This window comes from Rhinatrema bivittatum, chromosome 9 (assembly GCF_901001135.1).
Source record: "Rhinatrema bivittatum chromosome 9, aRhiBiv1.1, whole genome shotgun sequence".
NCBI lineage: Eukaryota > Metazoa > Chordata > Amphibia > Gymnophiona > Rhinatrematidae > Rhinatrema > Rhinatrema bivittatum.
This window is the reverse complement of record NC_042623.1, coordinates 89,319,158-89,333,189: the sequence shown is the minus strand read 5'-3', so window position 1 is coordinate 89,333,189 and position 14,032 is coordinate 89,319,158. Positions and strand designations below refer to the sequence as shown.

The 14,032-nt window shown below is 42.4% G+C and overlaps 1 protein-coding gene across 2 annotated transcripts in view; it reads left to right on the top strand.

Annotated features, from left to right (window-relative positions):
* CAPZA2 (capping actin protein of muscle Z-line subunit alpha 2) overlaps positions 1 to 14,032 on the top strand; it is a 111,491-nt gene that overhangs the window by 75,466 nt on the left and 21,993 nt on the right. For both annotated transcript variants that reach the window (XM_029615642.1, XM_029615643.1), the window contains exon 5: positions 9,399 to 9,605. In XM_029615642.1, coding sequence (XP_029471502.1) covers positions 9,399 to 9,605 — 207 coding nt within the window. The remainder of the gene's footprint in view (positions 1 to 9,398; positions 9,606 to 14,032) is intronic.

Genomic DNA, 14,032 nt, shown 5'->3' with positions numbered 1-14,032 from the left:
AGGGATTGCAGACATTTCTACAAGGCCAGTCTTCTGAGTCAGCAGTACCTACTAAGGTAGTTCCATGCGTACCAAGTGCTCCTCCGCCTGCCTCCACAATCAAGCGCCATGGTGCAGCGCAGTCTGTCAGAGCTTGAATGCAGGTGGATCATGATACCGATGATGATGGAGATGGCTCTCCTGATGAGGAAGGGGACATTCCCCCAAATTTGGAGTCCTATAGAACTCTTCTCCATTTCTTTTAGAAAGATGAGTTGCTGGGTTTGATCTCTCAGACCTTGAAGACCCTCAGATTGGCTGGACCTGACTCCTTGGGAATGCAGAAGGAGGATTCTATTTTGGTCATGCTGTGCAAGGCTGCTTGTTTCTTTCCTCTCCCAGGTGTAAAATATTGTCTTCGATGTATTCATTTAGTTGGTGTAGAACGACAGATTTGATTAATTTCGCAGTGGTTGTGAGGGATGCTGTAGGGCAGTGGTTACTTAGGTTAACATCAGGTGTTTTTTTCTTGGAAATGGAGAGAATTGATTTTTTTGAGTGAAGTTGGAAGATTCCAGTTGTTAGTGATGAATTAATGAGTTAATGATGGTGCTAAAGATTCACGGATGTCGCGAAGTAATTTACCGGGACATGGGTTGAACGGACTATTTGAGATTTTTATTTTTGAAAGGATTTGAATTGTTGCATCTGTCAAAATGGAGAATTCAGCCCAGGAATAGGAAGGGGAAGCTTGGGTGATGTGCGGGATTGGTAAATGGTTAAATTTTGATGAAAAAGTTGAAATTTTATCTTTAAAATGGCTTGCAATGTTGTTGCAAAAAGTTTGATAGGTGATCCGATTGGTCGTTTATCGTTATCAGGGATTTCACGAGGTTAAATAAAACGTAACTATTACCATTAGCGGCAGAAATTCTTTTTGCATGATATGTTTTCTTACTGGTGTTTGCTTTTTGTAATGGTTGAGACAAGTATAATTTTTTAATTCTGGGATAGGATTCTTGCGCCATTGCCGCTCAAGGTGGCGTCTTTAAGTGGCATAATTCTGTAGTATACCAGGGGGTGTGGTCAAGTGAGCAAGTTTGTCAAAGCTTTTTGGGGGCGAAAGTGTCATAGATGGACACCATTGGACCAGTTTATGAATTGCTATCTATGTCTGAGTGTCAGGCTTGGGTGGCAAAGCAAGTTGTACTGAAAGGTGGTTGCCAAATCGGTTTTCTTTTGTAGATTAGTTTATCAGGGTGAAAGTGAGTGGGTTTTGGAGTATGGAAACCTGTCAGTTTAATGCTAAAGGGATCTGACCAAGGAACAGGAGAAATAGAAGCAGTCAAAGAAATGGAGGTGTTATATAGTACGAGATCAAGTGTGTGTCCTAATTTGTGTGTCGGTTAATCTATTAGTTGGGTCCATCCTAGGCCGGAAAATGCTTCTGAAAAGTGTGTTAGCAGTTGAGGGATTGGATCTAGGTTATAATGTAAATTGAAATTGCCTGTTACGATGATTTTGGACCGGTCAACCGGTAAGGTTGCCAGGGTTTTGAGTAAGCTGGAAGGGTCATCTGCAATAGATCCCGGGGGACAGTAAACTGTGCAGAGGTTAAAGGCAGACGTGGTAAGCAGTAATTCAAATGGGCTTTGATGGTTTAATATATTTTGCATGGTAGAAGAGATGATTTAATGATAGCTAGTAAACCACCTCTGTCGACTTGGGCGAGATTTGGAGAAGTAAGTGTAGCTAATTAGGGCAGATAGCGTTTAGGATATTGTCATAATCATGTAGCCAAGTTTCAGTGATAAGCACTGCATCAGGAGCATGCGAAGAAATTAGGTCAAATATGATTGAAACTTTCTTTCTGATTGAGCATTAAAGGTCAGAATGCAAAGTGCAGTACATAGAAAAATGGAGGGAGAGTTTGAAAGGTAGTAGTTGGGATAGCTGCCAGTTCCTGGTGAAAGGAGAGCTTAGGGCGACATGGAGGGAGGTTCCCAGTAACAGTAATTTCCATAGTGGTGAGTGAGAGAAACAAAGTATAAGTAAATAACTTACAGGAGGAGATAGGCATAGAGAGATGCTCAGGAAAGGACTATTGAGGCTACCGTCTCAGATGGATGTGTTATGTCAGGATCCAGATCGATTCTGTCTTATGGTTTGGCCATTGAAAGGGCTCTGTTATTGAAGTGGGGTTCTTTGCCTGCTGTAATTTCCACTATTTCGGGCCTGGACATTTTCTACTTCTCTAGCCTGTGTTAGGGTCTTTGAGGCCTGGTGTTCTGAGCAAGGTGCTCAAAAGCTCAAGGTGGATATTTATTTGATCTTTTGAGTTTTTCAGGACAGCTTGCTTAAGGGTTTGGCCCTTAACACCTTGAAGGTTGAAGTTACAGCCCTGGCTTGTTATAGAGGGAGAGTCAATGGGGAAGGCCTTTGACTTCTCATCTGGATGTGTTCTGTTTTTTAAGAACATAAGAACATGTCATACTGGGTCAGACCAAGGATCCATCAAACTCAGCATCCTGTCTCCAACAGTGGCCAATCCAGGCCATAAGAACATGGGAAGTTCCCAAAAACTGTCTATCCCATGTTACTGTTGCTAGTAATAGCAGTGGCTATTTTCCAAGTCAACTTAATGGCAGGTAATGGACTTTCTTCTCCAAGAACTTATCCAATCCTTTTTTAAACACAGGGAGTTAAGCATCTTGGTCCCCTGTTGCAGCTTCGGGTGGCTCTGTGGGATCTTAACTTGGTCCTTGCGTTCTTGCTAGGTCCAACTTTTCGACTGCTGCATACTCTTTCCTTGCGGCTGCTTACCTTGAAGACAGTTTTTCTGGCAGTCTGTTTGGCAAGTCTGGTCTCCGAGCTGCAGGCTCTTTCATGCCACGAACCTTTTCTCCGTATGACTTTGGGTGTGGTTCAACTTTGGACGGTGCCCTCCTTTTTGCCAAAAGTGGTTTCGGAGTTTCATTTGAATCAGTCCATTTCCCTGCCCACCTTGGACAGAAACAGAGATGAAGCTGGGTGCAGTCTCTTGCGTTCCTTGGACATCAAGCATCATTTACTGTGGTACTTGGTGATGACTCAAACTGTTAGGAAGTCTGATCGCCTGTTTGTGCTCCATAGTGGAGGTAATCAGGGAGCTCCAGCGACGCAGGCAGTAACCACCCACTGGGTTAAGGTTAATACAGCAGCCTTTGTAGATTGCACTCCATGAGGGTTCAGGCGGTGTAATGGGCGGAACCTCGTTGCCTGCTGCAATTTGCCGAGCAGCAACATCATCTTTGTACACCTTCTCCAAGCATTACTGCTTGAATGTTTAGGGCTAGGGAGGATGCAGTGTTTGCGCAAGTGGTATTAATTGGACCACTAGCCTCCTGCCATTTTCGAGATTAGCTTTGGTATGTCCCACTCATTGGGATTGTCCTGCCCAAATATTGAGGAAAGAGAAATTACTACTTACCTGATAACTTCTTTTCCTCTAGGAAGGACAGGTCAATCCCAGACCTGCCTTCGGCTGCCGATGTTTAAACTTGTGGTTAGTCGCCTTCTGGCAAGCTATGCAGAGTATGGTTCCTGCGCTTCGTGGAATACTGGTAAGTGGCTTCTCTAGCCCCTAGTTTGCTAGATATGTTCCTCCTTGTTGGTTGAGAAACATGAATTTTTGGCTGTTGATCTAGTATAATCAGTTTTGTCCACAGTTTGGCTTTTCCAGAGAATACTTGGAGGGCTGATGTCAGGGGGGGACAATATAGCAGTGATGTCAGTCTCCATCTGCTGGTAGAGGTGCATAACCTACTCCTTGGGATTGACTGCCCTTACTAGAGGAAAGGAAATGATCAGATAAGTAGTAATTTCTCCTTACTTTGGAGCGGGGGGAGGAGTTACTAGCAGTATGCATCAGGGTTCAGTACCGGGTCCGGTCTTTTCAATGTTTTTGAGAACGACATAGGTTTATCAGAAAAGGTTTATTTTTTGCTGCTGATACTAAAAACTGCAGAAAGCCAAGAAGGTGTAGAAAGCATGAGGGATCTAGCAAAGGTCAATGAATGATCTAGAGACTAGCAGCTAAGATTTCATGCTAAAAAATAGTAATGCATTTAGGATGCAAAAACCCAAGGGAGAGGTACAGTATTGGAGGAGAAATTCTTCTAAGCCTGAAAAAAGTGGGATCTGGGAATGACTGTATCTGATGATCTTAAGGTGGCCAAACAGCTGGATAAAGTGATAGTATTCCAGAATGATGCTTGACTGCATAGGCAGAGGAAAGGTCAGCAGAAAAAGGGAGGTTATATTGCCCCTGGTGATTCCTCATTTGGAATTCTGTATACAGTTCTGGAAACCGCACCTTTAAAAAGGAATAAACCGATTGGAGTAGAGGGTGGCTACTAAAATGATCATTGGTCTTTGCTTTAAAGCATACAGGGATAGACTTAAAGATCTGAACATGTACACCCTGAAAGAAAGTCATGATAGAGACATTTAAATATCTTAAAGGTTTCCATGCACAGGAGGCAAGCCTCTTTCAATGGAAATGAGTTTTTAGAACAAGGGGTCATGGGATGACTGTGAAAGGGAGTAGACTCAGGAGTAATCTTAGGAAATATTTCTTTACAGAGTAGTAGATTCATGAACAGCCTCCCAATGGAGGTGGTGGAGACAAAAACAATATCTGAATTCAAGAACACATGGAATAAATACACGGGATCTCTGAGGCAGTGGTGGGCATTGTAAGCTTAGACAAATGGGATGGATAGGCAGACTAGATGGGCCATCATGTTTCTTCTATGTTTTTACATATATAATTTTAAATTGTCTTTACCTATAACATTTGGCTCTTAAGTTAACAAGTCTACCCAAAATGTGGTTGTCTCCACTAGCATTTGCAAATTAAGTTAAGCTTTTCTGTCTGAAGGGTATCTGGTTCTGTTCCCATCCTCATTCCTGAGTAAACAAAATCACTAATCATTTGTTTTAATTAATGTAAAAGAAGTCATCACAAAATTAAAATAGTTGCAGAGCAAAACATTCTGTTCAAATCAGAATGTATTGCAATTTGCTCCTTATTAGTAGATCCTCAGCACCCCCAAGGCATTTTTCTTTAATCTCTGTTAAGAGCACAAGCAGTGGTTTGGTGCACAGCACGTCTTTTGAGTTGTTAACACAAATCTAATCTGATAATATTATCGAGAAGCCCTCTTTGGAGATTGTACTGTTTTCTTGGATTTCCAGTGCATAGTGCTGTTTTATTTGCAGGCTATGTACAGTTAAATTGGCCATGAAGTAGTAGTGACTTCAAATTGAATATTCACTGCAAAGGTCTTATGTATTGGTATGGTCTCATTTCATTTTGTTAAGCTGAACCCCTTGATTTCTATCCTATAAACAGCATTGTGTTCGCTTTCTGGGGTTATTTTCTTCCTCGGAAGCTGATTGAACTGCACTTTCAAACTTTAAACTGTAGGAAGGTCTCTCAAATTGCATCATATTAATTACAAAACTAATTGTTTTCATGACTTCCCAAAACAGTTTGAAGGCAGTACAAACTATTCAGGCTTCTGGTGGATAATGAGCATAAAGTTGAAATAAAAATAACGCTTCACCATTACCCATATTAGGATCATGATGTTTTGAGAGTTCATTCACAGCTACCTAGGGATTTTCTCCCTGTTTTATAATCTTTTTCAACACCAACATGTCTGGTCATTACGACGACAGTCCTCAGCCAGGAGCCATGCACCAAGGCTGTCTGGCAGTCATGGGCCCTGAATTTGGCCATTAGAAGTCGCCCATCAGCGATGACCACAACTCATTCCTGGGGACTGCAACAGTCTCTGCAGCATCCTTAACCAACCTGGGGAATGGAAGACAAATCATTGATTGAACTGGGGGCCTTCCACATCACTGTGCCACTGAGTCACCGGGCCAGCCCCTTCATCTATTTTATTCCCATATTTTTGATTCTGACTGTCCCAGTCTTAAGTCCATGCTCTCATTGTGAATTCTGATTCCTGCTCTCATTGTGAATTCTGATTCCTGCCCACCCAACTTAGACCCAGGCCCACCCAACTGGCACCGGAACTGCAAGGCTGTCGCGGGATCCCAACCCCGCGACAGCCAACAAGAGAACCCACGCCTCGCGCGCCATCACGGCACACATGGGGAAGCGCTGCTGCGGCCGTATGGCCAACCGGTCTTCCTGTTCGGGGGGGGGGGGGAGCGGAAGCGCCGCGCGCAGCTTCCGCTTCCTCCCCCCAATGCAGGAAGATCAGCTGCCTCTCCTGCTGCCACCCGTTCTCCTGCTATCTTCGGGCCAAACGGTCCGCTGAACTTCCTGTTTGGGGGAGCGGAAGCGCCGCGCACAGCTTCCGCTTTCTCCCCCAAAGCAGCAAGATCAGCTGCCTCTCCTGCTGCCACCGGCCTCCTGCTATCTTCGGGCGTCGGGCCGATCTTCCTGCTTGGGGGGGGGAGGGAGGAAGCGGACGTTGTGCGCTGCGCTTCCGCTCTCCCCCCCCCCCCCCCCGACAGGAAGTTCGGCAGGCAGTACGGCCCGACGCCCGAAGATAGCAGGAGGCCGGTGGCAGCAGGAGAGGCAGCTGATCTTCCTGCTCTGGGGGAGAAAGCGGAAGCTGTGCACGTGCTTGAATGTGTATGTGTGGATGAGAATGGGAGTGTGTGTGGGTGAAAACTGGAGCCTGGGTGTGTATGTGGGTGAGAATGGAAGCTTGAATATGTGGGTGAATGGGAGCTTGAATGTGTGTATGTGTGGTTGAGAATGGGAGCCTGGGTTTGTGGGTGGGTGAGAATGGGAGCTTGAATGTGTGTATATATGGGTGAGAATGAGAGCCTGGGTTTGTGTGGGTGGGTGAGAATGGAAGCTTGAATATGTGGATAAGAATGAGTGGTTGAATGTGTGTATGTGTGGGTGAGAATAGTACCTTAAATGTGTATATGTATGGATGAGAATGGGAGCTTGAATATGTGTGGGTGAGACTGGGAGCATGGGTTTGTGGGTGAGAATAGGAGTCTGGGTTTATGTGTGTGGGTGAGAATGGGTGCCTGGATGTGCGTCTGTGTGTGCATAAGAATATAAGCCTGGGGAGGGGTGAGAAAGTGAGAACTTGAATGTGAGCTTGTGGGGGGGGGGGGGGGAGAGCATATGAGAGTGACAGCTTGAGTGTGTGAGAGGGAGTCTGTGAGAGAAAGCGTGTATGTGTGTGTGTGTGTATGTGGAAGGGAAGAAGACAGTAATAGAAGAAAGACACTGAAAAGGAATTAGGAAATGAGCTATAAGGGAAAAAATGGGAAAAAGAGACCAGGACCAACTGATTAGAAAAATACAAAGATCAGACAAAGGTAAAAATATATATCTATATTTTGAGATGTTAGCAATTTAAATATAAGCAACACAACCGCGCTCTCAAAATTTATGGACAGGTAGGAGCCGTGTATAAAATCGTAATAATAAGAAGGCTAAAGTACCACAAATCACCATGAATTATGTTTGTATCATTAAGTAAACCTCATACTTAGGCGTAGATGTGAATGCTATGCTGCATAATTTGGCATTATCAGTAAAAAAAAACTAGTAGACCTGCATGCCTACAGCCCACCCATGTTAACCTTGTGCCCACCCAAAAAATCAATTCTGGCTAAGCCACTGGATGCATGTAGCAGACATGATGGCATTTTAGAGCCAAAGAGACAGCATGATGAGAATAATGGATCCATAGCAAATGCCAGCCAGTAATGTCTGGGGAAACATGGCAAGAAATTGTTAAACTGTTTTTTTCTTTTCTTTCATTGCTTTTTTTTTTGTGCTTGTTGAATTTATCTGCTTGATATCCAGTATTGCAGTTCCACAGGCTATGTCCAGACTGACAAGAAAGAGAACCGTGTGACGGAGCACAGCATATGTTAGGCAAGGATACTGATGCTTTTTAGCATTTTGATTGCATCATTGGTATAAATTAGAGACCTAACAAAAATAATAGAAGAATTAGGTGTGTAACAGTCTGTTTTTCCAAGGTTTACTCTCTTCAGCTGCTGTTTTCTAGGCTATCAGTCAGGAATATGTCAGCACTACAGCCTTAACACTGCCCTCAAAATCTGAGGAGATGGATTTAAATGGAGACTCCAAATTATGTTTGCCCTCTCCCCCCTCAAAGGAAAAAACAGTTCACCTCCCCAGAATGTCCTGTATATTTGGATGTCGCCATGCCAATTCTGTGCTATTGAATGTGAAATATGTAATGACTGTTTTAAAAAAACAAAACATAATACATCTTCTAGTGCAAGGGTGGCCAACCTTTCACACACCAAGAGCCAAGAAATCGGAATGCACAATACCAAAGAGCCTCATGTTTCCAAAAGATAAGGGGTTGGGGGAAGGTGACAATATTTATACCTCTCTCTCAATATGTCCATCCTGTCCCTGCTATGTTCTCTCAATCCTATCCTGTTCTCAGTCCTACCACAGTCTTTCTCATTCCCCCCCCCCCCAAACCCTGTCCACACCAGTCTCTCTCTCATCCTGTTCCTTCTCCTCCCCCAACATTAATTTCATGTCTTGTGCCCCAAAGTATTCATTAACTACAGTCTCCCCTCTTTCCCTCGCCACAAATTATTCTGGCCCGATTGGAGCTCTCTCTCCTCTTCTGGGCCTCCAGCTGAATCTCTAGCCTTGGAAGCACAGTGAGCTGCTGGTCCTGGGGCTGTGTCCTCCAGCTCCTTCCTTTCAGACTGCATCCCAAAGAGGAGCTCTCTGCTCTAGGCAGCAGGTGGGCTGGGGGTTGGACAGGATGCTGAGATCTGGAGCAGGTTGCTGACTCTTTGCTGTCCTGTTGGCTTCAGCCTCACTCCCTCCCTTCCCCTTCTGTCCGTCACTGCTGCTGATTGCAGAAGTAGGGGAATAGAGCAGAAATGAGCAGAGAACCCCTGCTCCAGCCCCTCTCTTCTGCCTCTGCAGCAATCAGCATCACTGGGAGGTCAGGAGGGGAGAGGAGCTAGAGCAGAATGATTCTTCTCTGCTTTATTCAATTGTGTGTGCTTTCTGCTCCAGTCCCTCCCTTCCTGTACTCTGCATTGCTGCTCAGTTCCATGTGGCCAGGAGGGCAAGAACCACATTTTGCATATGAAAGTCACATGTGGCTCCCGAGTCATAGATTGGCCACCCCTGATCTACACCCTTGCATCTGAGATAGTTCATGTGATGAGTATTGCTGGGATTTTATTTAAAACTTTAATATACATGCTAAAAATAATTGTATTTGTGCTTTTGGAGGCTGATTAGAGACCATGGAACATCAGTTGCTTAGCTTCCTCAAAATGTTATGCATCTTTGATAAAATTGTCTGATACCAAAGAGTTGTAGGGAAGATGAGCTTGCAATTTAAAACACTCTCTCTTACTAGGTGTTAATTACAGAGCATGGAGACCTGGGCAATGGAAAATATTTGGATCCAAAAAACAAAATTGCTTTCAAATTTGATCACTTGAGAAAGGAAGCTAGTGATCCAAGGCCCTATGAAGTTGAGAATGCAATAGAGTCCTGGAGGAATGCAGTGGATGTTGCAGTGAGAGCGTACATAAAAGAGCATTATCCAGGGGGTGCCTGCACGGTAAGTAGTTGAGATGGGGGGGGGGGGGGGGGGGGGGGGGGGGGGGGGCGCTAGATCTGCAAACGTATTTGAATTCATTATTGGGGCATATGCTGGCATCATGTGCAGTGTCACATATTGGTTAGTGCACAAATTCCAGCTGAGCTCCTGCTATTAATTGCATCAGTAGCATGGGATCTTCTTAGTGTTTGGGTAATTGCCAGGTTCTTGTGGCCTGGTTTTGGCCTCTGTTGGAAACAGGATGCTGGGCTTGATGGACCTTTGGTCTGACCCAGCATGGCAATTTCGTATGTTCTTATTGTGTGACTTTTCAGTAAGTCACTTGTTTTGTGCATAAAGAACTTATTGGCTCTTTACAGCAAGGGCAATTTTTCCAGATGATTTGTGTCATGCAATAATCTGTATTCTGGTGTATCTAGATAAAATACTTCTATGAACATATCTGCTTCAGGATGGGTGATTGGATGATAAGGGTATTTGTCCTAGAGAAAACTTTAGACTGGCAGTGGCGATACCTTCTTAAAGGACCAACAAAAAAGATTATAGTGAATGAAGAAGGGGCCTGTGTGGTCTTGAAATTTATGACAATGCAAAAAACAAAAGAACCAAATCTAGTCTTGTCACCGTAAACCAAGCAAACAAAAACAAAGACTACAAAACTATTTTCAAGCTGTGCACACCCAGTGTGATGCAAGGTACTTCAAAAAAATTTTTGATGATGAAACCGCATCAGCAAGCCTGACAACGGCCATGTGAATCATTTGCCGTTCGGACCACTCGTCATTTGCGGTGTTTATACGTCCGTGCAGAATGCTTTTTTATATTGTTTCAAAAATTTACGATATCTGTTCCTCCATGGAAAATTAATATTAAGCCCGACAACGGCCGGTGTTTCGCGATCAATATCGCTTCTTCAGGAGTCAATTGCAAAAGATCATGGAACAGATGCCCCCGTGGCACTGCCATGGGGGCAACCATGGCTCCAGATTTGGCGAATCTCTACATGGCTGTTTTTGAAGAGAAATGGATATACCACAATAATCCCTTTGGTCAATATATTAAAACATGGAAGAGATACATTGATGACGTGCTGCTACTATGGACTGGCTCGACCTCTGATTTTCAGGCATTTTTGAGTTGGCTTAACACGTGCAACTCCCATCTTCATTTTACGTCAGAGACCAATTCTCAGGTGATTAATTTTTTGGACATTAAGATTTTGAAGAAACCCACAGGTTTTGAGATCACCATTTACAGGAAAGAAATTGCATCTAATACCTTTTTGCATTTCACCAGCGCCCATCCGCGATTTTTAAAGGAGAATCTACCAGTGAGCCAATTTTTTAGGCTAAGGAGATTATGCACTACTTCAAAAGAATTCCGCTGTCAGGCTGCATCTTTGACAGATCGGTTTTTGAAAAGAGGTTATCCTCCACGTTGTGTTAAACACGCATACACACGTGCAAAGTACACTAATCGGGATTGGTTATTCTTACCACAACAGACAGAGTTGACAGAGGTTCTCACCTGCGTTTTGCCATTTTCATCAATGACCTCGGTCATGAAACGCATTATTTTTCAAAACTGGCATTTACTTCGGATTTACAATGAGTTTCAAGATATCCCACGTTTTGCATTTACTAGAAATTCTAATTTCAAAGATTTATTAGTTCACTCTGATATACGTGTTCCACAACCCATGGCTCAGATAGGCGCACATACCTCATGTGGATCCTGCACAGTGTGTCATGTGGTGATTGACACATCTTCCCTGTACTTTTCGAAAATAGATTTTACCTGGGTTTTAAGACAGTTTACAAATTGCCGTTCCACAGGACTTATATATCTGATACAATGCCCATGTAATTTTTGGTATGTGGGGAAGACCCAGCGAGCACTTAAAACTCGGCTCATAGAACATCGGTCTTGCATTACCACGGGTAGGTTGACCGCCCCGCTGACATCTCATTGTCTTCAATATCATCATGAATTTGATGATTTAAAATCTTGTGTACTGGAGCAATTGACCCCTAGCTGGCGCGGGGGAGATTTCAACACTCAGTTATTGCGCGCTGAACAACGTTGGATACACCGCTTAGATACAGCAGCACCTAATGGACTTAACTCAGCAATAGAATATCAAGTGTTTCTATAAAAAGCAATACAGAGCTATTTTTAAATTAATCTCAAGTATATTTACCTGTTCATTATAGGGCATTTTGGTTATTGTTTCCTTAATGAAACGTTACACGTTCATTCACAGCTGGTTGTTGATGTGTTGCCATAGCAATGGTTCTCGGATGACGTTCCTACGTCACAACGTGCTCAAAATCGCGGGCTTTTTAAAGGGTAGGTTTTTTCAGAGTACTCTGTCCTGCTGGAGTTTATCAACTGTGGAGACGGTATCGTCCGGGATAAAGGTTTGCGTGCTGTGACACCTTAAGCTAAGTATATTCACGATATCATATTTCTTTTCATGCACATTTTTTTCTCTGTTTTTAAACAGCATCTGTTCCATGATCTTTTGCAATTGACTCCTGAAGAAGCGATATTGATCGCGAAACACCGGCCGTTGTCGGGCTTAATATTAATTTTCCATGGAGGAACAGATATCGTAAATTTTTGAAACAATATAAAAAAGCATTCTGCACGGACGTATAAACACCGCAAATGGCGAGTGGTCCGAACGGCAAGTGATTCACACGGCCGTTGTCAGGCTTGCTGATGCGGTTTCATCATCAAAGAATTTTTTGAAGTACCTTGCATCACACTGGGTGTGCACAGCTTGAAAATAGTTTTGTAGTCTTTGTTTTTGTTTGCTTGGTCTTGAAATTTCACATAATATAATTTTTTGTTGGCCCTTTAAAAGCTATCCCAGTCAACAAAATAAATACCTGAAATCATAAATTCTTATGTAAATTTGAATCTGTATATTACCATGGAATTTTTTATTTTTTGACCAGTAGTCTTCTCATGATTGTTTTAGGCTTCCAGCTCATTGTTTGCATTTCAAGATATAATCCTTAAGAGTTTAGCACTACCTAAAGTAACACTTTATTAATCTATACATCCATCATGAATAAAAATATTTTTTTACTGTCGTTTTCCAGTGTGGGGAAGGCTCCCATTCCATGCCTGTTGCTTTGTTTTCTCAACAATTAAAACCTGGATATCCCTAGAGGGGTTAAAAACCTAATAGGAATATAAGATTCGCCATACTCTCAGACCAAAGGTCCATCAAGCCCAATATCAAAAGATGGCTTTTCCAACAAGCATTCCCAGATTCTCAATGATACTTAGACAGGAGGACTTCCTAAATACTAGGTATCCCTAAATTATTGACATCTCACCAATTCCTACTATCAGGACTCCACAACCTCACAATCAATTTTTGAGTCCATAAGTTCACTATATTATTCTTATTGTATCTATATGGTAGATTTGACAGGTCATCACCACTACGTTAAATAGTTAAATTGTATGTACATATTATATTATATTTATTATTACTATGTTAAATTGACATCCGGTTTTATTGTTCCTTATGTTCTACAGTTATATGTAAAGCCCCCTTCCGCTGTTGGGCAGTTCATCGTTTTATGTAAACCGGAGTGATTTGTAATTCCCACAAGAACTTCGGTGTATATAAAAATTAAAAATAATAATAATAATAATATCCTATTTCCAATAGTAGCCAATCCAGGTCACAAGTAACTGGCAGGATCCCAAAAGGTTGATAGATTCCTTGCTGCTTAACAGGGATAAGCAGTGTATTTCCCCACTTCCAGCTTTAATAATGGTTTATGGACTCTTCTTCCAGGAATTTGTCCAAACCTTTTTTAAACCAGCTACACTAACAGCTTTCACCATATCCTCTGGGAATGAATTCCAGAATTTGTGTTGAGTAAAAAAAATATTTTTCCTATTTGTCTTAAATTGTGTGCAGAAGACAGAGATCTTATATTTTAGTCTATTTGGCTAAGCAGCTCTTACGGTAGCACTTGGGCGTATTTGGATTATCAAAGTGCTTTGCGCTCATAGAGAAGCACTTTAACAAAGCCAGTTTATATCAACCATGTTGAAGGTCTGTTTGTATGAAAAATTAAGCATTCCTTCTAAATATGAAGAGTAGGATATATTTCAAAGCATAAGAAATAGGTTATTTGGTTGTACAGTTTGAAACATAGAGATTTGAATAAGCTTGGAAAAATACATTAAAGGCAATTAAAACAATGTTTTAAGAACTTTCCGAACTGGATAAAAATTTCAAACAAACATATAGGCCTCTGTGAGAAGAAATCTATCTTTGTACAAGACATTTGAGGTCTTGTATTTTATAGCACTATAATAAAAACACAGTAACTGCTGGCAGATCAAAACAAATGACCCATTCTACTTACATACTCCAATACTATAGACCACGCTTA